The following is a 26,860-nucleotide window of genomic DNA, read 5'->3' as shown; positions in this document are numbered from 1 at the left end:
CGCGGCTCCTCCGTGCGGCCCGTTTCCGGTGGGGCAAGGGCGTCTCCGCGGCGGCCCGGCTCGCGCGCGTTCAGCACCGCCGTCGGTGGCCAGATGCAGGCGGAGCTCGGAGCTCGGGGCGGCCGAGGACGCCGACCCGGCCGCGGCTGGCCTAGCGGGGATGGCGACCGCGAGCGGGCCGGCGCCCCGGCGGCGGTGGCGAGAGGCGGCGGCGGCGGGGATAGAGGCGGCCGCCGGGGCCGCGGCAGGGGCTCCTGGGGCAGCCGAGGAGGAGGAGGAGGAGGAGGAGGTCCGCGAGGCGGCCGCCGAGAGGCAGGAGGCAGGAGGCCGGGGCGCCGGGCCCAGTGCGCCGGTAAGAGGGGACGGCCGGTGGGGTTGTGGGCGGGGTCGGGGTCGCGGCTTCGTGGGAGCGGGGCTGGTGGGGGGTCCGGGCCCCGAGTCAGAAGCCGCGAGCGCCGTGCAGGGCACGCGCGAGCCGGACGGCGGCAGCGCCTGTGCAGGACGGGCGGAGGGCGGTGGGGGCGTGCGCCGGGGTGTGCACGTGGCGCGGGGGGTGGGTGTGCGTCCCTTGCTCCCTGTCTGCTGGGGTGCCCTGGAGGGTCAAGGCCATGGGCTTCCCCAGCCTGCCCAAGAGGTCTTGGCCCAATTATAAAAGAACCTAGCGGCCGCGGCTCTGTGTCCGCAAGTCTAGGGGGCCGTTTGGGTGCGGGTGTCAGTGTGATTAACCCTTTTGGGGTGGGGACAACCAGGGCTTGGTCTCCCAGTGCCTAACCTCCCAGGGAGACATTCCTGTTATTAAGAAGGAAGGGATTTGGGGGTCAGTTTTGTTCACTGCCTGTGCAATGCGTGGCACACAGTAGGCACATAATAAATGTTCATGGAGTGAAAGAATGACCCCGACGAGCTGGACTGGATAGTATTTGGGGGCAGGATCTGATGCATAGCTCTCTCTTTTTTTTTAATAGCATAGTTCTCTTTCATTGTATATGTGTAGGAATCAGGGGTCGGTGGCCTTCGTCTATTTGAATTTTCAATCTGTAAATGTTTCAGCAGTCAGGTCTCAATTTTACTAGCAATATAATCGGCCGTATTCATGCATTCGTAATGGGAAGTGTCTTACAGCTTGGAGCAGGGAATGGTTTGGGGGCAAACTTTTACTCTACTGATACCCTAGCTACAGGAGTTAAATTACTGTCTTTCTGAGCTGTTCTGTTGTTTTAACATTTGTAGTACAAAACTGTATATTTTGAATTCCCATGTGCATAGATTAAAAAATTATTATAGTTTTGGGTTGAGTTAAATTTCCTATTACTGAAGTATTGACGTTTGTAATATCTTAAGGGCATAGTAGGTAGGATGTCCCTAAAGATAGGAGTTGTGTACAAAAATGGAGTTGGGAAAAAATGCAAAACTTAAGTGTGCCATATTTAACCTTGTTAGGATTAAGGCAGGTAATAAGTAAAATTTGAGAGAGGCATCAAGTAATTCTTAGAGTCAGCTCACCAGGAAATGAAGGAAACTGACCAGTCTAGTGCACATTATATATCACCTCGTGTTTTTATAACAACGGTATTTACCTATATAACTTTATTACAACTTAATTTTTTTAGCAACTTGAAAGTTGTTTAAACAACTTGATAACAGATTTGTTCTATCTATACTTGCTATGTATAAACTCTTCATTTTTATATAGAGTAACTGACTTGCTGAAGCAATACTACCTTGAGATGGTGATTCTCAAACTTGGGCACGCATCACGATCACCTAATGGGTTTGTGAAACTCCTGATTGCTGGGCCTCATCCCCAGAGTTGCTGATTCTGGGGTGAGGCCTGAGAATTTGCATTTCTCATAAGTTCCCAGGTGATGCTATGCTGCTGGTCCACACTTTGAGAACTATTACCTTAAGGAATTGGCTTCATTTAAAAAAATTAGGTCATATATAGTTTTTGCATATATAAAATATGCAAAAAGGGAGGTTTAGTTTCTTAGGAGTTACCTATGTAATTCAGGACTCTGTTTTAGATAGCTCATGAATACTACCTCAGGGAGAACTGAATTTTTTATTCATGCAATGGCATGTATTTAAAATCAGGACTATCATGTCAAAGCAGTTGCAGAAAATCCTCCTTCCCTTTGTTATTTATAAAACTAAAAGCTCTCTGTTGTTTTTTGGGGTTTTTTTGCAATGCAGTAGGTACTTGTGTGCCATTTTCATCCTCGATGACAGACACTTTTCCCATGTGGATCAGAATCAAATGAGGAAAGCATTCTTTCTCAACATCCTGGTGAAAAGGATTTCTGTCAGTGATGTCCTCCAATTAGGAAGTGTTAGCAGGAGACCTTCAAATTCTCCATATCCTAAACACTCCTGGTTGAATGGAAAAAACCTTGAACTCATAGATGGGGAGGGCAGAGTAATGTAGTCCCTGGACTTCTGATGGCATCCGCAGCATAGACATAAGGGCACAGATGGTGAAACCAGACTGACCGGGTATGAATCTCAGTTTTGTCACTCATTAGCTTGAGCAAATGATTGAACTCCTTTGTGACTCAGTTTTCTTATCTGTAAAATAGGAATAATAGTATTTACTTCCTAGAAACAGTAATGAAGGTTAAATGAGTTAGTGTGTGTAACGTGCTCGGAATTGTGCCAGGCGCAAAGTAAATGTTAAATAAATGTTACCTTTTACTATCCACAAGCAAGTCTCTCTGTGCTCTAACGAAGTTGGCTTAATCTGAAACCCACTGATCTTATTTCCCCGACCAGGGATCGAACCCATACCCTTGGCAGTGAAAGTGTGGACCCCTAATCACTGGACTGCCAGGGAATTCCTGCTCCCACTCACCCCAGCACCCCGCCCGCCCCCCGTCCCACTGATCTTTTCAATGTCATAATTTTGGAGGCTTCTTGAGGGATAGGTATACAGTTAAATCCATTTTTGCTAGTGGTTCTCAGGCAGGGTGATGTTGCCCCTTGGGATAAATGTCTGGAGACATCTTTGGTTGTCATAACTGGGGGGAGGGAGGGTCGTCAGTGGGTAGCACCTAGTGGCTGGAGGCTGGGGATGCTGTTAAATTCTACAATGCTCAGGACAAGCCACCGCCACCACACAAAATTACCAAGTCCTAAATGTGCCGGAGTTGAGAAGCCCTGATTTGTGCTGTCTGGCGTGAGATTAATATGTGGCTCTTCATCTTGGTGACAGCCTGAATCTGTGGTGTGTTGATAAATATTTAACAACCTGTTTCCAGCCCCACTGATGGGGGTGGAAACAAAGTCCAGATTTGCAGAATTTTGCCAAGTTCCGTGGTGTAAAAGTTCCCACTGTAACCCGTTTCAAGCAACCAACTTTACGTCACTGCACGTAGAATCAGGAAGAGAGAATGTACCAAACCATTACAGTTCCTGGTCACATAGGGGATGGGGGCTCAGGTTGTCCAAGGGGTTCTCCTGTTGGTTCCTTTATGGGGTGCAGAGAAAAGGATAACATTCTTGTTATTACTCCCATCTGCTTGTTTAGTGTTTCTCTAGGGGTGGGATTATGAATTTGAGCATGAGGATGAATAACTTAATTCTGAGTGCCATTGACAGTGTTAATTTCACAAAAAAAGATAAGGTTAAAAAAAAAGAGAGAAAAATAGGATGTGGAGGAATGAAAAATGGGAAAGGCTGGAGAAGAGTAGAGAGGGAAAAATTGATGTACTGTGTGAGAAGTGACAGTGTCTATTGACAAAAATGTTAACTATTAAGACAATGAATGGAGAAAAATGTATACTAGAATACAGTGTTTAAAAAAAATACTACTATCCTGACACATCTCCTCTCGCAACCCTGTATTTCCCCTCTTGGCTAATAGCATCATTAGCTACCTGGTCACTCAAGCAAGAAACCTGGGCATCACCCCTAACTTCTCACTCTGACCTCCCCACTTAGAATTGGACACAGAGTCCTATCAGTTCTCCCATCTCCTACCTGTCCCATTATCTTCCTTCTTAGCTCTCAATTTAGGCCCTAATGATTTGTGGCCTGGACTCTTCCAGTAGTTTCCTGATGGCTGCCTGGAATTCTGATTCTCCTCTACAGAATGGTTTTCTGAGTACAGTGGTTAACAGCATAGAACCTGAAGCCAGACTGCCCTGGGTTCCAGTCATTCCCTTACTCACTAGCTGTGTGATTTGGAAGTTACTTTACGTCTCCGTCTTAGATCCCTCATCTGTGAAACAGGGATGACACGAGTAGTACCTCATAAGGCTGCTGTGAGGTCTAAAGGAAGTGCTATATGGGAAGTACTTAGAACTGTGCTCTGCGTTACTTTGTTCAAGATTGCAGTTGACAACCCTTCAGCAGTTCTCTAGTCCCACTTACCAGGCAAAGTCCTGCTCAACCATCAGGACTTGGCTCCTGGGTCTATTTCTCATGAAGCCCTGGGTGACTCATTGAGGCAGTTCAACTTTTCTTCCTTCCAGACTTCACCTTGAATCTCTCACTGCACTCAGCACAATAGTGCAGTCACCTGCTTACAGACTTACAGTCGTCCTTCTGGGAAGTGAGCTACTGATACTTGAGAGCAAGGACTGTGGCTTTTTTCTTTTTCTTTTCTTTTTTTCTCAATCTTCAGTCAAGACCAAGCACTGTGCCTAAGCACAGAGTAGATAATTAGAAGCAGTGAACAGTGTTAACTATGTATGAGTGTAAGAAAGGGACAGAAAGGATTCGGAAAAAAAACACCTGTTTCGCCACACTGATTGGATGATGGATGTTTGAACCCTTCTCTGTATTATTTTCATGTGGTTTCTATAATACAGAGTTTTGTTCAAAAAGAATAATTTTATGTATTATTTTTGGCTGCACTGGGTCTTTGTTGCTGCGTGTGGGCTTTCTCTAGTTGTGGCGAGTGGGGGCTGCTGTTCGTTGCGACGTGCGGGCTTCTCATTGCAGTGGCTTCTCTTGTTGAGGAGCGCGGGCTCGCGGCTCGCGGGCTCAGTAGTTGTGGCTCGTGGACTCTAGAGCGCAGGCTCAGTAGTTATGGCACATGGGCTTAGTTGCTCCGCGGCCTGTGGGATCTTCCCGGACCAGGGCTCGAACCCGTGTCTCCTGCACTGGCAGGCGGATTCTTAACCACTGCGCCACCAGGGAAGTCCTTGTCATACAAAGTTAAAGATGGCTCCCATGTAGCCATATAAAACTGCCCTTTTCCCCCTTGGTTAAAGTAGACTGGATCCATAAAATGAACTACTGCTTAGCAATAAAAAGGAACAAAAGATTAAATCGTAAAATATGGGTGAGTCCCCAAAACTGTCTACTAAGTAAGTGACACCGACACACAAACATGGATAGACAGAGCTTGCCTGAGTTAGAATGTCATTTCCACCGCTACCGTAGCTGTGTCACATCAGACAAGTGGTTTAACTTCTCTAGGGCTATTTCCTTATCTGTAAAATAAGGATGACAGTAGTACCTACCTCACAGGGCTGACAGGAGAATTAAATGCTCATGTGCTCAATAAGTGTGAGCTAAAGCAGTCATTTCTGTAAACATTCTTTTGACATCCTGGGAGCCCCTTCTGTCCATGACAGGCTGCACTGTTCTCTGGACTCCCGGTGGCTTGTGGCAGGCCACACCTCTCACCTGAGGACCGCACCCCACCCTTCCTTCATACCTCCTCCTGAACCCAGAGGTATGAAGGAACTTTAAAAATTACACCTATTCATTCTTGAAGATCAGGAGACTAAACAGGAAAACAAAAATGGAAGAATTAACTCACTGGAAGTCTCACCCCACAGTTAACCACTAATGTAATAGGGAAGAACCTTTGTATTCTATTACAAGTTAGTCACTAAAGGGCTGTTGCCTGTAAGCTTCAATTATACATAATGGCCCATCTCTGGGAACCCTGCCTCCCAGGTAGTGAGCATTAAGCTAGAATACCTTTTCTTTTAGCTGACAAGAAACCTCCTGACCAGGCCCACCTGTGAATGACTGCAAGGAGGAAGAGGAGGCTGACCAGAACCCGGACATGTTTGACTTTGCTCTCTCCCGTTTTAGTATAAAAGAAGCCTGAATGCCAACGCAGGCAGCTGGTTCCTTGGGGTCAGGAGTCCACCATCTTCTCGGTTTGCTGTCTCTCCAGGTAAGTCGTTACTCCTTGCCCCAACCAGTCATCTCTGGGATTCACTGGCCTGTCCTGCAGCGCGCAGCAGGAGCTTGGACTCGGTAACACTAATGTTTTGGTATGTACTTTTTAAGACCTTTTCTTAGGCAAATACACCGTATCAGTATGTCTTTCTACTTTTAATTAAAAAACGAGTTCATATTATATAAACTTTATTTCATAACCCATCCTTTTACTTCCTAGGGCCCTTCCCCCAGAAACACCCCTCCCACTTGCAGCTTCTACTGGTCAGCCCTTTCCTCGGAACCCCCGGCCCTGCGGGAGACCAGGTTCCGGCCCCACCTGCCAGGCCCGGGGCCGGCCGCCCCGCCCCCTTCCCCGCCCACGCCCCCCCCGGCCCGCCCCACCCCGCCCCGCCCCCGCCGCGGCCAGCTTCCATACCCGGCCCCGCACGCCGCGCTCGCGCTCGCTGTCACCGGGGGCCCGTCGGTCGCGGCTCCTCCGTGCGGCCCGTTTCCGGTGGGGCAAGGGCGTCTCCGCGGCGGCCCGGCTCGCGCGCGTTCAGCACCGCCGTCGGTGGCCAGATGCAGGCGGAGCTCGGAGCTCGGGGCGGCCGAGGACGCCGACCCGGCCGCGGCTGGCCTAGCGGGGATGGCGACCGCGAGCGGGCCGGCGCCCCGGCGGCGGTGGCGAGAGGCGGCGGCGGCGGGGATAGAGGCGGCCGCCGGGGCCGCGGCAGGGGCTCCCGGGGCAGCCGAGGAGGAGGAGGAGGAGGAGGAGGAGGAGGAGGTCCGCGAGGCGGCCGCCGAGAGGCAGGAGGCAGGAGGCCGGGGCGCCGGGCCCAGTGCGCCGGTAAGAGGGGACGGCCGGTGGGGTTGTGGGCGGGGTCGGGGTCGCGGCTTCGTGGGAGCGGGGCTGGTGGGGGGTCCGGGCCCCGAGTCAGAAGCCGCGAGCGCCGTGCAGGGCACGCGCGAGCCGGACGGCGGCAGCGCCTGTGCAGGACGGGCGGAGGGCGGTGGGGGCGTGCGCCGGGGTGTGCACGTGGCGCGGGGGGTGGGTGTGCGTCCCTTGCTCCCTGTCTGCTGGGGTGCCCTGGAGGGTCAAGGCCATGGGCTTCCCCAGCCTGCCCAAGAGGTCTTGGCCCAATTATAAAAGAACCTAGCGGCCGCGGCTCTGTGTCCGCAAGTCTAGGGGGCCGTTTGGGTGCGGGTGTCAGTGTGATTAACCCTTTTGGGGTGGGGACAACCAGGGCTTGGTCTCCCAGTGCCTAACCTCCCAGGGAGACATTCCTGTTATTAAGAAGGAAGGGATTTGGGGGTCAGTTTTGTTCACTGCCTGTGCAATGCGTGGCACACAGTAGGCACATAATAAATGTTCATGGAGTGAAAGAATGACCCCGACGAGCTGGACTGGATAGTATTTGGGGGCGGGATCTGATGCATAGCTCTCTCTTTTTTTTTAATAGCATAGTTCTCTTTCATTGTATATGTGTAGGAATCAGGGGTCGGTGGCCTTCGTCTATTTGAATTTTCAATCTGTAAATGTTTCAGCAGTCAGGTCTCAATTTTACTAGCAATATAATCGGCCGTATTCATGCATTCGTAATGGGAAGTGTCTTACAGCTTGGAGCAGGGAATGGTTTGGGGGCAAACTTTTACTCTACTGATACCCTAGCTACAGGAGTTAAATTACTGTCTTTCTGAGCTGTTCTGTTGTTTTAACATTTGTAGTACAAAACTGTATATTTTGAATTCCCATGTGCATAGATTAAAAAATTATTATAGTTTTGGGTTGAGTTAAATTTCCTATTACTGAAGTATTGACGTTTGTAATATCTTAAGGGCATAGTAGGTAGGATGTCCCTAAAGATAGGAGTTGTGTACAAAAATGGAGTTGGGAAAAAATGCAAAACTTAAGTGTGCCATATTTAACCTTGTTAGGATTAAGGCAGGTAATAAGTAAAATTTGAGAGAGGCATCAAGTAATTCTTAGAGTCAGCTCACCAGGAAATGAAGGAAACTGACCAGTCTAGTGCACATTATATATCACCTCGTGTTTTTATAACAACGGTATTTACCTATATAACTTTATTACAACTTAATTTTTTTAGCAACTTGAAAGTTGTTTAAACAACTTGATAACAGATTTGTTCTATCTATACTTGCTATGTATAAACTCTTCATTTTTATATAGAGTAACTGACTTGCTTAAGCAATACTACCTTGAGATAGTGATTCTCAAACTTGGGCACGCATCACGATCACCTAATAGGTTTGTGAAACTCCTGATTGCTGGGCCTCATCCCCAGAGTTGCTGATTCTGGGGTGAGGCCTGAGAATTTGCATTTCTCATAAGTTCCCAGGTGATGCTATGCTGCTGGTCCACACTTTGAGAACTATTACCTTAAGGAATTGGCTTCATTTAAAAAAATTAGGTCATATATAGTTTTTGCATATATAAAATATGCAAAAAGGGAGGTTTAGTTTCTTAGGAGTTACCTATGTAATTCAGGACTCTGTTTTAGATAGCTCATGAATACTACCTCAGGGAGAACTGAATTTTTTATTCATGCAATGGCATGTATTTAAAATCAGGACTATCATGTCAAAGCAGTTGCAGAAAATCCTCCTTCCCTTTGTTATTTATAAAACTAAAAGCTCTCTGTTGTTTTTTGGGTTTTTTTTGCAATGCAGTAGGTACTTGTGTGCCATTTTCATCCTCGATGACAGACACTTTTCCCATGTGGATCAGAATCAAATGAGGAAAGCATTCTTTCTCAACATCCTGGTGAAAAGGATTTCTGTCAGTGATGTCCTCCAATTAGGAAGTGTTAGCAGGAGACCTTCAAATTCTCCATATCCTAAACACTCCTGGTTGAATGGAAAAAACCTTGAACTCATAGATGGGGAGGGCAGAGTAATGTAGTCCCTGGACTTCTGATGGCATCCGCAGCATAGACATAAGGGCACAGATTGTGAAACCAGACTGACCGGGTATGAATCTCAGTTTTGTCACTCATTAGCTTGAGCAAATGATTGAACTCCTTTGTGACTCAGTTTTCTTATCTGTAAAATAGGAATAATAGTATTTACTTCCTAGAAACAGTAATGAAGGTTAAATGAGTTAGTGTGTGTAACGTGCTCGGAATTGTGCCAGGCGCAAAGTAAATGTTAAATAAATGTTACCTTTTACTATCCACAAGCAAGTCTCTCTGTGCTCTAACGAAGTTGGCTTAATCTGAAACCCACTGATCTTATTTCCCCGACCAGGGATCGAACCCATACCCTTGGCAGTGAAAGTGTGGACCCCTAATCACTGGACTGCCAGGGAATTCCTGCTCCCACACCCCCCCGCCCCCCGTCCCACTGATCTTTTCAATGTCATAATTTTGGAGGCTTCTTGAGGGATAGGTATACAGTTAAATCCATTTTTGCTAGTGGTTCTCAGGCAGGGTGATGTTGCCCCTTGGGATAAATGTCTGGAGACATCTTTGGTTGTCATAACTGGGGGGAGGGAGGGTCGTCAGTGGGTAGCACCTAGTGGCTGGAGGCTGGGGATGCTGTTAAATTCTACAATGCTCAGGACAAGCCACCGCCACCACACAAAATTACCAAGTCCTAAATGTGCCGGAGTTGAGAAGCCCTGATTTGTGCTGTCTGGCGTGAGATTAATATGTGGCTCTTCATCTTGGTGACAGCCTGAATCTGTGGTGTGTTGATAAATATTTAACAACCTGTTTCCAGCCCCACTGATGGGGGTGGAAACAAAGTCCAGATTTGCAGAATTTTGCCAAGTTCCGTGGTGTAAAAGTTCCCACTGTAACCCGTTTCAAGCAACCAACTTTACGTCACTGCACGTAGAATCAGGAAGAGAGAATGTACCAAACCATTACAGTTCCTGGTCACATAGGGGATGGGGGCTCAGGTTGTCCAAGGGGTTCTCCTGTTGGTTCCTTTATGGGGTGCAGAGAAAAGGATAACATTCTTGTTATTACTCCCATCTGCTTGTTTAGTGTTTCTCTAGGGGTGGGATTATGAATTTGAGCATGAGGATGAATAACTTAATTCTGAGTGCCATTGACAGTGTTAATTTCACAAAAAAAGATAAGGTTAAAAAAAAAAGAGAGAAAAATAGGATGTGGAGGAATGAAAAATGGGAAAGGCTGGAGAAGAGTAGAGAGGGAAAAATTGATGTACTGTGTGAGAAGTGACAGTGTCTATTGACAAAAATGTTAACTATTAAGACAATGAATAGAGAAAAATGTATACTAGAATACAGTGTTTAAAAAAAATACTACTATCCTGACACATCTCCTCTCGCAACCCTGTATTTCCCCTCTTGGCTAATAGCATCATTAGCTACCTGGTCACTCAAGCAAGAAACCTGGGCATCACCCCTAACTTCTCACTCTGACCTCCCCACTTAGAATTGGACACGGAGTCCTATCAGTTCTCCCATCTCCTACCTGTCCCATTATCTTCCTTCTTAGCTCTCAATTTAGGCCCTAATGATTTGTGGCCTGGACTCTTCCAGTAGTTTCCTGATGGCTGCCTGGAATTCTGATTCTCCTCTACAGAATGGTTTTCTGAGTACAGTGGTTAACAGCATAGAACCTGAAGCCAGACTGCCCTGGGTTCCAGTCATTCCATTACTCACTAGCTGTGTGATTTGGAAGTTACTTTACGTCTCCGTCTTAGATCCCTCATCTGTGAAACAGGGATGACACGAGTAGTACCTCATAAGGCTGCTGTGAGGTCTAAAGGAAGTGCTATATGGGAAGTACTTAGAACTGTGCTCTGCGTTACTTTGTTCAAGATTGCAGTTGACAACCCTTCAGCAGTTCTCTAGTCCCACTTACCAGGCAAAGTCCTGCTCAACCATCAGGACTTGGCTCCTGGGTCTATTTCTCATGAAGCCCTGGGTGACTCATTGAGGCAGTTCAACTTTTCTTCCTTCCAGACTTCACCTTGAATCTCTCACTGCACTCAGCACAATAGTGCAGTCACCTGCTTACAGACTTACAGTCGTCCTTCTGGGAAGTGAGCTACTGATACTTGAGAGCAAGGACTGTGGCTTTTTTCTTTTTCTTTTCTTTTTTTCTCAATCTTCAGTCAAGACCAAGCACTGTGCCTAAGCACAGAGTAGATAATTAGAAGCAGTGAACAGTGTTAACTATGTATGAGTGTAAGAAAGGGACAGAAAGGATTCGGAAAAAAAACACCTGTTTCGCCACACTGATTGGATGGTGGATGTTTGAACCCTTCTCTGTATTATTTTCATGTGGTTTCTATAATACAGAGTTTTGTTCAAAAAGAATAATTTTATGTATTATTTTTGGCTGCACTGGGTCTTTGTTGCTGCGTGTGGGCTTTCTCTAGTTGTGGCGAGTGGGGGCTGCTGTTCGTTGCGACGTGCGGGCTTCTCATTGCAGTGGCTTCTCTTGTTGAGGAGCGCGGGCTCGCGGCTCGCGGGCTCAGTAGTTGTGGCTCGTGGACTCTAGAGCGCAGGCTCAGTAGTTATGGCACATGGGCTTAGTTGCTCCGCGGCCTGTGGGATCTTCCCGGACCAGGGCTCGAACCCGTGTCTCCTGCACTGGCAGGCGGATTCTTAACCACTGCGCCACCAGGGAAGTCCTTGTCATACAAAGTTAAAGATGGCTCCCATGTAGCCATATAAAACTGCCCTTTTCCCCCTTGGTTAAAGTAGACTGGATCCATAAAATGAACTACTGCTTAGCAATAAAAAGGAACAAAAGATTAAATCGTAAAATATGGGTGAGTCCCCAAAACTGTCTACTAAGTAAGTGACACCGACACACAAACATGGATAGACAGAGCTTGCCTGAGTTAGAATGTCATTTCCACCGCTACCGTAGCTGTGTCACATCAGACAAGTGGTTTAACTTCTCTAGGGCTATTTCCTTATCTGTAAAATAAGGATGACAGTAGTACCTACCTCACAGGGCTGACAGGAGAATTAAATGCTCATGTGCTCAATAAGTGTGAGCTAAAGCAGTCATTTCTGTAAACATTCTTTTGACATCCTGGGAGCCCCTTCTGTCCATGACAGGCTGCACTGTTCTCTGGACTCCCGGTGGCTTGTGGCAGGCCACACCTCTCACCTGAGGACCGCACCCCACCCTTCCTTCATACCTCCTCCTGAACCCAGAGGTATGAAGGAACTTTAAAAATTACACCTATTCATTCTTGAAGATCAGGAGACTAAACAGGAAAAAAAAAAATGGAAGAATTAACTCACTGGAAGTCTCACCCCACAGTTAACCACTAATGTAATAGGGAAGAACCTTTGTATTCTATTACAAGTTAGTCACTAAAGGGCTGTTGCCTGTAAGCTTCAATTATACATAATGGCCCATCTCTGGGAACCCTGCCTCCCAGGTAGTGAGCATTAAGCTAGAATACCTTTTCTTTTAGCTGACAAGAAACCTCCTGACCAGGCCCACCTGTGAATGACTGCAAGGAGGAAGAGGAGGCTGACCAGAACCCGGACATGTTTGACTTTGCTCTCTCCCGTTTTAGTATAAAAGAAGCCTGAATGCCAACGCAGGCAGCTGGTTCCTTGGGGTCAGGAGTCCACCATCTTCTCGGTTTGCTGTCTCTCCAGGTAAGTCGTTACTCCTTGCCCCAACCAGTCATCTCTGGGATTCACTGGCCTGTCCTGCAGCGCGCAGCAGGAGCTTGGACTCGGTAACACTAATGTTTTGGTATGTACTTTTTAAGACCTTTTCTTAGGCAAATACACCGTATCAGTATGTCTTTCTACTTTTAATTAAAAAACGAGTTCATATTATATAAACTTTATTTCATAACCCATCCTTTTACTTCCTAGGGCCCTTCCCCCAGAAACACCCCTCCCACTTGCAGCTTCTACTGGTCAGCCCTTTCCTCGGAACCCCCGGCCCTGCGGGAGACCAGGTTCCGGCCCCACCTGCCAGGCCCGGGGCCGGCCGCCCCGCCCCCTTCCCCGCCCACGCCCCCCCGGCCCGCCCCACCCCGCCCCGCCCCCGCCGCGGCCAGCTTCCATACCCGGCCCCGCACGCCGCGCTCGCGCTCGCTGTCACCGGGGGCCCGTCGGTCGCGGCTCCTCCGTGCGGCCCGTTTCCGGTGGGGCAAGGGCGTCTCCGCGGCGGCCCGGCTCGCGCGCGTTCAGCACCGCCGTCGGTGGCCAGATGCAGGCGGAGCTCGGAGCTCGGGGCGGCCGAGGACGCCGACCCGGCCGCGGCTGGCCTAGCGGGGATGGCGACCGCGAGCGGGCCGGCGCCCCGGCGGCGGTGGCGAGAGGCGGCGGCGGCGGGGATAGAGGCGGCCGCCGGGGCCGCGGCAGGGGCTCCTGGGGCAGCCGAGGAGGAGGAGGAGGAGGAGGAGGTCCGCGAGGCGGCCGCCGAGAGGCAGGAGGCAGGAGGCCGGGGCGCCGGGCCCAGTGCGCCGGTAAGAGGGGACGGCCGGTGGGGTTGTGGGCGGGGTCGGGGTCGCGGCTTCGTGGGAGCGGGGCTGGTGGGGGGTCCGGGCCCCGAGTCAGAAGCCGCGAGCGCCGTGCAGGGCACGCGCGAGCCGGACGGCGGCAGCGCCTGTGCAGGACGGGCGGAGGGCGGTGGGGGCGTGCGCCGGGGTGTGCACGTGGCGCGGGGGGTGGGTGTGCGTCCCTTGCTCCCTGTCTGCTGGGGTGCCCTGGAGGGTCAAGGCCATGGGCTTCCCCAGCCTGCCCAAGAGGTCTTGGCCCAATTATAAAAGAACCTAGCGGCCGCGGCTCTGTGTCCGCAAGTCTAGGGGGCCGTTTGGGTGCGGGTGTCAGTGTGATTAACCCTTTTGGGGTGGGGACAACCAGGGCTTGGTCTCCCAGTGCCTAACCTCCCAGGGAGACATTCCTGTTATTAAGAAGGAAGGGATTTGGGGGTCAGTTTTGTTCACTGCCTGTGCAATGCGTGGCACACAGTAGGCACATAATAAGTGTTCATGGAGTGAAAGAATGACCCCGACGAGCTGGACTGGATAGTATTTGGGGGCGGGATCTGATGCATAGCTCTCTCTTTTTTTTTAATAGCATAGTTCTCTTTCATTGTATATGTGTAGGAATCAGGGGTCGGTGGCCTTCGTCTATTTGAATTTTCAATCTGTAAATGTTTCAGCAGTCAGGTCTCAATTTTACTAGCAATATAATCGGCCGTATTCATGCATTCGTAATGGGAAGTGTCTTACAGCTTGGAGCAGGGAATGGTTTGGGGGCAAACTTTTACTCTACTGATACCCTAGCTACAGGAGTTAAATTACTGTCTTTCTGAGCTGTTCTGTTGTTTTAACATTTGTAGTACAAAACTGTATATTTTGAATTCCCATGTGCATAGATTAAAAAATTATTATAGTTTTGGGTTGAGTTAAATTTCCTATTACTGAAGTATTGACGTTTGTAATATCTTAAGGGCATAGTAGGTAGGATGTCCCTAAAGATAGGAGTTGTGTACAAAAATGGAGTTGGGAAAAAATGCAAAACTTAAGTGTGCCATATTTAACCTTGTTAGGATTAAGGCAGGTAATAAGTAAAATTTGAGAGAGGCATCAAGTAATTCTTAGAGTCAGCTCACCAGGAAATGAAGGAAACTGACCAGTCTAGTGCACATTATATATCACCTCGTGTTTTTATAACAACGGTATTTACCTATATAACTTTATTACAACTTAATTTTTTTAGCAACTTGAAAGTTGTTTAAACAACTTGATAACAGATTTGTTCTATCTGTACTTGCTATGTATAAACTCTTCATTTTTATATAGAGTAACTGACTTGCTGAAGCAATACTACCTTGAGATGGTGATTCTCAAACTTGGGCACGCATCACGATCACCTAATGGGTTTGTGAAACTCCTGATTGCTGGGCCTCATCCCCAGAGTTGCTGATTCTGGGGTGAGGCCTGAGAATTTGCATTTCTCATAAGTTCCCAGGTGATGCTATGCTGCTGGTCCACACTTTGAGAACTATTACCTTAAGGAATTGGCTTCATTTAAAAAAATTAGGTCATATATAGTTTTTGCATATATAAAATATGCAAAAAGGGAGGTTTAGTTTCTTAGGAGTTACCTATGTAATTCAGGACTCTGTTTTAGATAGCTCATGAATACTACCTCAGGGAGAACTGAATTTTTTATTCATGCAATGGCATGTATTTAAAATCAGGACTATCATGTCAAAGCAGTTGCAGAAAATCCTCCTTCCCTTTGTTATTTATAAAACTAAAAGCTCTCTGTTGTTTTTTGGGTTTTTTTTGCAATGCAGTAGGTACTTGTGTGCCATTTTCATCCTCGATGACAGACACTTTTCCCATGTGGATCAGAATCAAATGAGGAAAGCATTCTTTCTCAACATCCTGGTGAAAAGGATTTCTGTCAGTGATGTCCTCCAATTAGGAAGTGTTAGCAGGAGACCTTCAAATTCTCCATATCCTAAACACTCCTGGTTGAATGGAAAAAACCTTGAACTCATAGATGGGGAGGGCAGAGTAATGTAGTCCCTGGACTTCTGATGGCATCCGCAGCATAGACATAAGGGCACAGATGGTGAAACCAGACTGACCGGGTATGAATCTCAGTTTTGTCACTCATTAGCTTGAGCAAATGATTGAACTCCTTTGTGACTCAGTTTTCTTATCTGTAAAATAGGAATAATAGTATTTACTTCCTAGAAACAGTAATGAAGGTTAAATGAGTTAGTGTGTGTAACGTGCTCGGAATTGTGCCAGGCGCAAAGTAAATGTTAAATAAATGTTACCTTTTACTATCCACAAGCAAGTCTCTCTGTGCTCTAACGAAGTTGGCTTAATCTGAAACCCACTGATCTTATTTCCCCGACCAGGGATCGAACCCATACCCTTGGCAGTGAAAGTGTGGACCCCTAATCACTGGACTGCCAGGGAATTCCTGCTCCCACACCCCCCCGCCCCCCGTCCCACTGATCTTTTCAATGTCATAATTTTGGAGGCTTCTTGAGGGATAGGTATACAGTTAAATCCATTTTTGCTAGTGGTTCTCAGGCAGGGTGATGTTGCCCCTTGGGATAAATGTCTGGAGACATCTTTGGTTGTCATAACTGGGGGGAGGGAGGGTCGTCAGTGGGTAGCACCTAGTGGCTGGAGGCTGGGGATGCTGTTAAATTCTACAATGCTCAGGACAAGCCACCGCCACCACACAAAATTACCAAGTCCTAAATGTGCCGGAGTTGAGAAGCCCTGATTTGTGCTGTCTGGCGTGAGATTAATATGTGGCTCTTCATCTTGGTGACAGCCTGAATCTGTGGTGTGTTGATAAATATTTAACAACCTGTTTCCAGCCCCACTGATGGGGGTGGAAACAAAGTCCAGATTTGCAGAATTTTGCCAAGTTCCGTGGTGTAAAAGTTCCCACTGTAACCCGTTTCAAGCAACCAACTTTACGTCACTGCACGTAGAATCAGGAAGAGAGAATGTACCAAACCATTACAGTTCCTGGTCACATAGGGGATGGGGGCTCAGGTTGTCCAAGGGGTTCTCCTGTTGGTTCCTTTATGGGGTGCAGAGAAAAGGATAACATTCTTGTTATTACTCCCATCTGCTTGTTTAGTGTTTCTCTAGGGGTGGGATTATGAATTTGAGCATGAGGATGAATAACTTAATTCTGAGTGCCATTGACAGTGTTAATTTCACAAAAAAAGATAAGGTTAAAAAAAAAAGAGAGAAAAATAGGATGTGGAGGAATGAAAAATGGGAAAGGCTGGAGAAGAGTAGAGAGGGAAAAATTGATGTACTGTGTGAGAAGTGACAGTGTCTATTGACAAAAATGTTAACTATTAAGACAATGAATAGAGAAAAATGTATACTAGAATACAGTGTTTAAAAAAAATACTACTATCCTGACACATCTCCTCTCGCAACCCTGTATTTCCCCTCTTGGCTAATAGCATCATTAGCTACCTGGTCACTCAAGCAAGAAACCTGGGCATCACCCCTAACTTCTCACTCTGACCTCCCCACTTAGAATTGGACACGGAGTCCTATCAGTTCTCCCATCTCCTACCTGTCCCATTATCTTCCTTCTTAGCTCTCAATTTAGGCCCTAATGATTTGTGGCCTGGACTCTTCCAGTAGTTTCCTGATGGCTGCCTGGAATTCTGATTCTCCTCTACAGAATGGTTTTCTGAGTACAGTGGTTAACAGCATAGAACCTGAAGCCAGACTGCCCTGGGTTCCAGTCATTCCCTTACTCACTAGCTGTGTGATTTGGAAGTTACTTTACGTCTCCGTCTTAGATCCCTCATCTGTGAAACAGGGATGACACGAGTAGTACCTCATAAGGCTGCTGTGAGGTCTAAAGGAAGTGCTATATGGGAAGTACTTAGAACTGTGCTCTGCGTTACTTTGTTCAAGATTGCAGTTGACAACCCTTCAGCAGTTCTCTAGTCCCACTTACCAGGCAAAGTCCTGCTCAACCATCAGGACTTGGCTCCTGGGTCTATTTCTCATGAAGCCCTGGGTGACTCATTGAGGCAGTTCAACTTTTCTTCCTTCCAGACTTCACCTTGAATCTCTCACTGCACTCAGCACAATAGTGCAGTCACCTGCTTACAGACTTACAGTCGTCCTTCTGGGAAGTGAGCTACTGATACTTGAGAGCAAGGACTGTGGCTTTTTTCTTTTTCTTTTCTTTTTTTCTCAATCTTCAGTCAAGACCAAGCACTGTGCCTAAGCACAGAGTAGATAATTAGAAGCAGTGAACAGTGTTAACTATGTATGAGTGTAAGAAAGGGACAGAAAGGATTCGGAAAAAAAACACCTGTTTCGCCACACTGATTGGATGGTGGATGTTTGAACCCTTCTCTGTATTATTTTCATGTGGTTTCTATAATACAGAGTTTTGTTCAAAAAGAATAATTTTATGTATTATTTTTGGCTGCACTGGGTCTTTGTTGCTGCGTGTGGGCTTTCTCTAGTTGTGGCGAGTGGGGGCTGCTGTTCGTTGCGACGTGCGGGCTTCTCATTGCAGTGGCTTCTCTTGTTGAGGAGCGCGGGCTCGCGGCTCGCGGGCTCAGTAGTTGTGGCTCGTGGACTCTAGAGCGCAGGCTCAGTAGTTATGGCACATGGGCTTAGTTGCTCCGCGGCCTGTGGGATCTTCCCGGACCAGGGCTCGAACCCGTGTCTCCTGCACTGGCAGGCGGATTCTTAACCACTGCGCCACCAGGGAAGTCCTTGTCATACAAAGTTAAAGATGGCTCCCATGTAGCCATATAAAACTGCCCTTTTCCCCCTTGGTTAAAGTAGACTGGATCCATAAAATGAACTACTGCTTAGCAATAAAAAGGAACAAAAGATTAAATCGTAAAATATGGGTGAGTCCCCAAAACTGTCTACTAAGTAAGTGACACCGACACACAAACATGGATAGACAGAGCTTGCCTGAGTTAGAATGTCATTTCCACCGCTACCGTAGCTGTGTCACATCAGACAAGTGGTTTAACTTCTCTAGGGCTATTTCCTTATCTGTAAAATAAGGATGACAGTAGTACCTACCTCACAGGGCTGACAGGAGAATTAAATGCTCATGTGCTCAATAAGTGTGAGCTAAAGCAGTCATTTCTGTAAACATTCTTTTGACATCCTGGGAGCCCCTTCTGTCCATGACAGGCTGCACTGTTCTCTGGACTCCCGGTGGCTTGTGGCAGGCCACACCTCTCACCTGAGGACCGCACCCCACCCTTCCTTCATACCTCCTCCTGAACCCAGAGGTATGAAGGAACTTTAAAAATTACACCTATTCATTCTTGAAGATCAGGAGACTAAACAGGAAAAAAAAAAATGGAAGAATTAACTCACTGGAAGTCTCACCCCACAGTTAACCACTAATGTAATAGGGAAGAACCTTTGTATTCTATTACAAGTTAGTCACTAAAGGGCTGTTGCCTGTAAGCTTCAATTATACATAATGGCCCATCTCTGGGAACCCTGCCTCCCAGGTAGTGAGCATTAAGCTAGAATACCTTTTCTTTTAGCTGACAAGAAACCTCCTGACCAGGCCCACCTGTGAATGACTGCAAGGAGGAAGAGGAGGCTGACCAGAACCCGGACATGTTTGACTTTGCTCTCTCCCGTTTTAGTATAAAAGAAGCCTGAATGCCAACGCAGGCAGCTGGTTCCTTGGGGTCAGGAGTCCACCATCTTCTCGGTTTGCTGTCTCTCCAGGTAAGTCGTTACTCCTTGCCCCAACCAGTCATCTCTGGGATTCACTGGCCTGTCCTGCAGCGCGCAGCAGGAGCTTGGACTCGGTAACACTAATGTTTTGGTATGTACTTTTTAAGACCTTTTCTTAGGCAAATACACCGTATCAGTATGTCTTTCTACTTTTAATTAAAAAACGAGTTCATATTATATAAACTTTATTTCATAACCCATCCTTTTACTTCCTAGGGCCCTTCCCCCAGAAACACCCCTCCCACTTGCAGCTTCTACTGGTCAGCCCTTTCCTCGGAACCCCCGGCCCTGCGGGAGACCAGGTTCCGGCCCCACCTGCCAGGCCCGGGGCCGGCCGCCCCGCCCCCTTCCCCGCCCACGCCCCCCCGGCCCGCCCCACCCCGCCCCGCCCCCGCCGCGGCCAGCTTCCATACCCGGCCCCGCACGCCGCGCTCGCGCTCGCTGTCACCGGGGGCCCGTCGGTCGCGGCTCCTCCGTGCGGCCCGTTTCCGGTGGGGCAAGGGCGTCTCCGCGGCGGCCCGGCTCGCGCGCGTTCAGCACCGCCGTCGGTGGCCAGATGCAGGCGGAGCTCGGAGCTCGGGGCGGCCGAGGACGCCGACCCGGCCGCGGCTGGCCTAGCGGGGATGGCGACCGCGAGCGGGCCGGCGCCCCGGCGGCGGTGGCGAGAGGCGGCGGCGGCGGGGATAGAGGCGGCCGCCGGGGCCGCGGCAGGGGCTCCTGGGGCAGCCGAGGAGGAGGAGGAGGAGGAGGAGGTCCGCGAGGCGGCCGCCGAGAGGCAGGAGGCAGGAGGCCGGGGCGCCGGGCCCAGTGCGCCGGTAAGAGGGGACGGCCGGTGGGGTTGTGGGCGGGGTCGGGGTCGCGGCTTCGTGGGAGCGGGGCTGGTGGGGGGTCCGGGCCCCGAGTCAGAAGCCGCGAGCGCCGTGCAGGGCACGCGCGAGCCGGACGGCGGCAGCGCCTGTGCAGGACGGGCGGAGGGCGGTGGGGGCGTGCGCCGGGGTGTGCACGTGGCGCGGGGGGTGGGTGTGCGTCCCTTGCTCCCTGTCTGCTGGGGTGCCCTGGAGGGTCAAGGCCATGGGCTTCCCCAGCCTGCCCAAGAGGTCTTGGCCCAATTATAAAAGAACCTAGCGGCCGCGGCTCTGTGTCCGCAAGTCTAGGGGGCCGTTTGGGTGCGGGTGTCAGTGTGATTAACCCTTTTGGGGTGGGGACAACCAGGGCTTGGTCTCCCAGTGCCTAACCTCCCAGGGAGACATTCCTGTTATTAAGAAGGAAGGGATTTGGGGGTCAGTTTTGTTCACTGCCTGTGCAATGCGTGGCACACAGTAGGCACATAATAAGTGTTCATGGAGTGAAAGAATGACCCCGACGAGCTGGACTGGATAGTATTTGGGGGCGGGATCTGATGCATAGCTCTCTCTTTTTTTTTAATAGCATAGTTCTCTTTCATTGTATATGTGTAGGAATCAGGGGTCGGTGGCCTTCGTCTATTTGAATTTTCAATCTGTAAATGTTTCAGCAGTCAGGTCTCAATTTTACTAGCAATATAATCGGCCGTATTCATGCATTCGTAATGGGAAGTGTCTTACAGCTTGGAGCAGGGAATGGTTTGGGGGCAAACTTTTACTCTACTGATACCCTAGCTACAGGAGTTAAATTACTGTCTTTCTGAGCTGTTCTGTTGTTTTAACATTTGTAGTACAAAACTGTATATTTTGAATTCCCATGTGCATAGATTAAAAAATTATTATAGTTTTGGGTTGAGTTAAATTTCCTATTACTGAAGTATTGACGTTTGTAATATCTTAAGGGCATAGTAGGTAGGATGTCCCTAAAGATAGGAGTTGTGTACAAAAATGGAGTTGGGAAAAAATGCAAAACTTAAGTGTGCCATATTTAACCTTGTTAGGATTAAGGCAGGTAATAAGTAAAATTTGAGAGAGGCATCAAGTAATTCTTAGAGTCAGCTCACCAGGAAATGAAGGAAACTGACCAGTCTAGTGCACATTATATATCACCTCGTGTTTTTATAACAACGGTATTTACCTATATAACTTTATTACAACTTAATTTTTTTAGCAACTTGAAAGTTGTTTAAACAACTTGATAACAGATTTGTTCTATCTGTACTTGCTATGTATAAACTCTTCATTTTTATATAGAGTAACTGACTTGCTGAAGCAATACTACCTTGAGATGGTGATTCTCAAACTTGGGCACGCATCACGATCACCTAATGGGTTTGTGAAACTCCTGATTGCTGGGCCTCATCCCCAGAGTTGCTGATTCTGGGGTGAGGCCTGAGAATTTGCATTTCTCATAAGTTCCCAGGTGATGCTATGCTGCTGGTCCACACTTTGAGAACTATTACCTTAAGGAATTGGCTTCATTTAAAAAAATTAGGTCATATATAGTTTTTGCATATATAAAATATGCAAAAAGGGAGGTTTAGTTTCTTAGGAGTTACCTATGTAATTCAGGACTCTGTTTTAGATAGCTCATGAATACTACCTCAGGGAGAACTGAATTTTTTATTCATGCAATGGCATGTATTTAAAATCAGGACTATCATGTCAAAGCAGTTGCAGAAAATCCTCCTTCCCTTTGTTATTTATAAAACTAAAAGCTCTCTGTTGTTTTTTGGGTTTTTTTTGCAATGCAGTAGGTACTTGTGTGCCATTTTCATCCTCGATGACAGACACTTTTCCCATGTGGATCAGAATCAAATGAGGAAAGCATTCTTTCTCAACATCCTGGTGAAAAGGATTTCTGTCAGTGATGTCCTCCAATTAGGAAGTGTTAGCAGGAGACCTTCAAATTCTCCATATCCTAAACACTCCTGGTTGAATGGAAAAAACCTTGAACTCATAGATGGGGAGGGCAGAGTAATGTAGTCCCTGGACTTCTGATGGCATCCGCAGCATAGACATAAGGGCACAGATGGTGAAACCAGACTGACCGGGTATGAATCTCAGTTTTGTCACTCATTAGCTTGAGCAAATGATTGAACTCCTTTGTGACTCAGTTTTCTTATCTGTAAAATAGGAATAATAGTATTTACTTCCTAGAAACAGTAATGAAGGTTAAATGAGTTAGTGTGTGTAACGTGCTCGGAATTGTGCCAGGCGCAAAGTAAATGTTAAATAAATGTTACCTTTTACTATCCACAAGCAAGTCTCTCTGTGCTCTAACGAAGTTGGCTTAATCTGAAACCCACTGATCTTATTTCCCCGACCAGGGATCGAACCCATACCCTTGGCAGTGAAAGTGTGGACCCCTAATCACTGGACTGCCAGGGAATTCCTGCTCCCACACCCCCCCGCCCCCCGTCCCACTGATCTTTTCAATGTCATAATTTTGGAGGCTTCTTGAGGGATAGGTATACAGTTAAATCCATTTTTGCTAGTGGTTCTCAGGCAGGGTGATGTTGCCCCTTGGGATAAATGTCTGGAGACATCTTTGGTTGTCATAACTGGGGGGAGGGAGGGTCGTCAGTGGGTAGCACCTAGTGGCTGGAGGCTGGGGATGCTGTTAAATTCTACAATGCTCAGGACAAGCCACCGCCACCACACAAAATTACCAAGTCCTAAATGTGCCGGAGTTGAGAAGCCCTGATTTGTGCTGTCTGGCGTGAGATTAATATGTGGCTCTTCATCTTGGTGACAGCCTGAATCTGTGGTGTGTTGATAAATATTTAACAACCTGTTTCCAGCCCCACTGATGGGGGTGGAAACAAAGTCCAGATTTGCAGAATTTTGCCAAGTTCCGTGGTGTAAAAGTTCCCACTGTAACCCGTTTCAAGCAACCAACTTTACGTCACTGCACGTAGAATCAGGAAGAGAGAATGTACCAAACCATTACAGTTCCTGGTCACATAGGGGATGGGGGCTCAGGTTGTCCAAGGGGTTCTCCTGTTGGTTCCTTTATGGGGTGCAGAGAAAAGGATAACATTCTTGTTATTACTCCCATCTGCTTGTTTAGTGTTTCTCTAGGGGTGGGATTATGAATTTGAGCATGAGGATGAATAACTTAATTCTGAGTGCCATTGACAGTGTTAATTTCACAAAAAAAGATAAGGTTAAAAAAAAAAGAGAGAAAAATAGGATGTGGAGGAATGAAAAATGGGAAAGGCTGGAGAAGAGTAGAGAGGGAAAAATTGATGTACTGTGTGAGAAGTGACAGTGTCTATTGACAAAAATGTTAACTATTAAGACAATGAATAGAGAAAAATGTATACTAGAATACAGTGTTTAAAAAAAATACTACTATCCTGACACATCTCCTCTCGCAACCCTGTATTTCCCCTCTTGGCTAATAGCATCATTAGCTACCTGGTCACTCAAGCAAGAAACCTGGGCATCACCCCTAACTTCTCACTCTGACCTCCCCACTTAGAATTGGACACGGAGTCCTATCAGTTCTCCCATCTCCTACCTGTCCCATTATCTTCCTTCTTAGCTCTCAATTTAGGCCCTAATGATTTGTGGCCTGGACTCTTCCAGTAGTTTCCTGATGGCTGCCTGGAATTCTGATTCTCCTCTACAGAATGGTTTTCTGAGTACAGTGGTTAACAGCATAGAACCTGAAGCCAGACTGCCCTGGGTTCCAGTCATTCCCTTACTCACTAGCTGTGTGATTTGGAAGTTACTTTACGTCTCCGTCTTAGATCCCTCATCTGTGAAACAGGGATGACACGAGTAGTACCTCATAAGGCTGCTGTGAGGTCTAAAGGAAGTGCTATATGGGAAGTACTTAGAACTGTGCTCTGCGTTACTTTGTTCAAGATTGCAGTTGACAACCCTTCAGCAGTTCTCTAGTCCCACTTACCAGGCAAAGTCCTGCTCAACCATCAGGACTTGGCTCCTGGGTCTATTTCTCATGAAGCCCTGGGTGACTCATTGAGGCAGTTCAACTTTTCTTCCTTCCAGACTTCACCTTGAATCTCTCACTGCACTCAGCACAATAGTGCAGTCACCTGCTTACAGACTTACAGTCGTCCTTCTGGGAAGTGAGCTACTGATACTTGAGAGCAAGGACTGTGGCTTTTTTCTTTTTCTTTTCTTTTTTTCTCAATCTTCAGTCAAGACCAAGCACTGTGCCTAAGCACAGAGTAGATAATTAGAAGCAGTGAACAGTGTTAACTATGTATGAGTGTAAGAAAGGGACAGAAAGGATTCGGAAAAAAAACACCTGTTTCGCCACACTGATTGGATGGTGGATGTTTGAACCCTTCTCTGTATTATTTTCATGTGGTTTCTATAATACAGAGTTTTGTTCAAAAAGAATAATTTTATGTATTATTTTTGGCTGCACTGGGTCTTTGTTGCTGCGTGTGGGCTTTCTCTAGTTGTGGCGAGTGGGGGCTGCTGTTCGTTGCGACGTGCGGGCTTCTCATTGCAGTGGCTTCTCTTGTTGAGGAGCGCGGGCTCGCGGCTCGCGGGCTCAGTAGTTGTGGCTCGTGGACTCTAGAGCGCAGGCTCAGTAGTTATGGCACATGGGCTTAGTTGCTCCGCGGCCTGTGGGATCTTCCCGGACCAGGGCTCGAACCCGTGTCTCCTGCACTGGCAGGCGGATTCTTAACCACTGCGCCACCAGGGAAGTCCTTGTCATACAAAGTTAAAGATGGCTCCCATGTAGCCATATAAAACTGCCCTTTTCCCCCTTGGTTAAAGTAGACTGGATCCATAAAATGAACTACTGCTTAGCAATAAAAAGGAACAAAAGATTAAATCGTAAAATATGGGTGAGTCCCCAAAACTGTCTACTAAGTAAGTGACACCGACACACAAACATGGATAGACAGAGCTTGCCTGAGTTAGAATGTCATTTCCACCGCTACCGTAGCTGTGTCACATCAGACAAGTGGTTTAACTTCTCTAGGGCTATTTCCTTATCTGTAAAATAAGGATGACAGTAGTACCTACCTCACAGGGCTGACAGGAGAATTAAATGCTCATGTGCTCAATAAGTGTGAGCTAAAGCAGTCATTTCTGTAAACATTCTTTTGACATCCTGGGAGCCCCTTCTGTCCATGACAGGCTGCACTGTTCTCTGGACTCCCGGTGGCTTGTGGCAGGCCACACCTCTCACCTGAGGACCGCACCCCACCCTTCCTTCATACCTCCTCCTGAACCCAGAGGTATGAAGGAACTTTAAAAATTACACCTATTCATTCTTGAAGATCAGGAGACTAAACAGGAAAAAAAAAAATGGAAGAATTAACTCACTGGAAGTCTCACCCCACAGTTAACCACTAATGTAATAGGGAAGAACCTTTGTATTCTATTACAAGTTAGTCACTAAAGGGCTGTTGCCTGTAAGCTTCAATTATACATAATGGCCCATCTCTGGGAACCCTGCCTCCCAGGTAGTGAGCATTAAGCTAGAATACCTTTTCTTTTAGCTGACAAGAAACCTCCTGACCAGGCCCACCTGTGAATGACTGCAAGGAGGAAGAGGAGGCTGACCAGAACCCGGACATGTTTGACTTTGCTCTCTCCCGTTTTAGTATAAAAGAAGCCTGAATGCCAACGCAGGCAGCTGGTTCCTTGGGGTCAGGAGTCCACCATCTTCTCGGTTTGCTGTCTCTCCAGGTAAGTCGTTACTCCTTGCCCCAACCAGTCATCTCTGGGATTCACTGGCCTGTCCTGCAGCGCGCAGCAGGAGCTTGGACTCGGTAACACTAATGTTTTGGTATGTACTTTTTAAGACCTTTTCTTAGGCAAATACACCGTATCAGTATGTCTTTCTACTTTTAATTAAAAAACGAGTTCATATTATATAAACTTTATTTCATAACCCATCCTTTTACTTCCTAGGGCCCTTCCCCCAGAAACACCCCTCCCACTTGCAGCTTCTACTGGTCAGCCCTTTCCTCGGAACCCCGGGCCCTGCGGGAGACCAGGTTCCGGCCCCACCTGCCAGGCCCGGGGCCGGCCGCCCCGCCCCCTTCCCCGCCCACGCCCCCCCGGCCCGCCCCACCCCGCCCCGCCCCCGCCGCGGCCAGCTTCCATACCCGGCCCCGCACGCCGCGCTCGCGCTCGCTGTCACCGGGGGCCCGTCGGTCGCGGCTCCTCCGTGCGGCCCGTTTCCGGTGGGGCAAGGGCGTCTCCGCGGCGGCCCGGCTCGCGCGCGTTCAGCACCGCCTCGGTGGCCAGATGCAGGCGGAGCTCGGAGCTCGGGGCGGCCGAGGACGCCGACCCGGCCGCGGCTGGCCTAGCGGGGATGGCGACCGCGAGCGGGCCGGCGCCCCGGCGGCGGTGGCGAGAGGCGGTGGCGGCGGGGATAGAGGCGGCCGCCGGGGCCGCGGCAGGGGCTCCCGGGGCAGCCGAGGAGGAGGAGGAGGAGGAGGAGGAGGAGGAGGAGGAGGAGGTCCGCGAGGCGGCCGCCGAGAGGCAGGAGGCCGGGGCGCCGGGCCCAGTGCGCCGGTAAGAGGGGACGGCCGGTGGGGTTGTGGGCGGGGTCGGGGTCGCGGCTTCATGGGAGCGGGGCTGGTGGGGGGTCCGGGCCCCGAGTCAGAAGC

General features: G+C 48.4%; 1 protein-coding gene across 1 annotated transcript in view; it reads left to right on the top strand.

Annotated features, from left to right (window-relative positions):
* Positions 1 to 25,931, top strand: part of LOC309622264 (uncharacterized protein) — a gene marked incomplete at its 3' end in the record, with an annotated part of 39,081 nt that extends 13,150 nt beyond the window's left edge. The window contains exons 3-10 of the mRNA XM_082409385.1: positions 75 to 352; positions 6,049 to 6,133; positions 6,359 to 6,475; positions 13,250 to 13,563; positions 19,251 to 19,335; positions 19,561 to 19,677; positions 19,846 to 20,159; positions 25,847 to 25,931. Coding sequence (XP_082265511.1) covers positions 75 to 352; positions 6,049 to 6,133; positions 6,359 to 6,475; positions 13,250 to 13,563; positions 19,251 to 19,335; positions 19,561 to 19,677; positions 19,846 to 20,159; positions 25,847 to 25,931 — 1,395 coding nt within the window. The remainder of the gene's footprint in view (positions 1 to 74; positions 353 to 6,048; positions 6,134 to 6,358; positions 6,476 to 13,249; positions 13,564 to 19,250; positions 19,336 to 19,560; positions 19,678 to 19,845; positions 20,160 to 25,846) is intronic.
* Positions 25,932 to 26,860: the final 929 nt, after the last annotated feature.

The sequence above is a fragment of the Balaenoptera borealis genome (genome assembly GCF_965194805.1).
Source record: "Balaenoptera borealis genome assembly, contig: HAP1_SCAFFOLD_1956, whole genome shotgun sequence".
Lineage (NCBI taxonomy): Eukaryota > Metazoa > Chordata > Mammalia > Artiodactyla > Balaenopteridae > Balaenoptera > Balaenoptera borealis.
The sequence above is the reverse complement of the archived record's forward strand: the minus strand, read 5'-3'. Positions and strand labels throughout refer to the sequence as shown.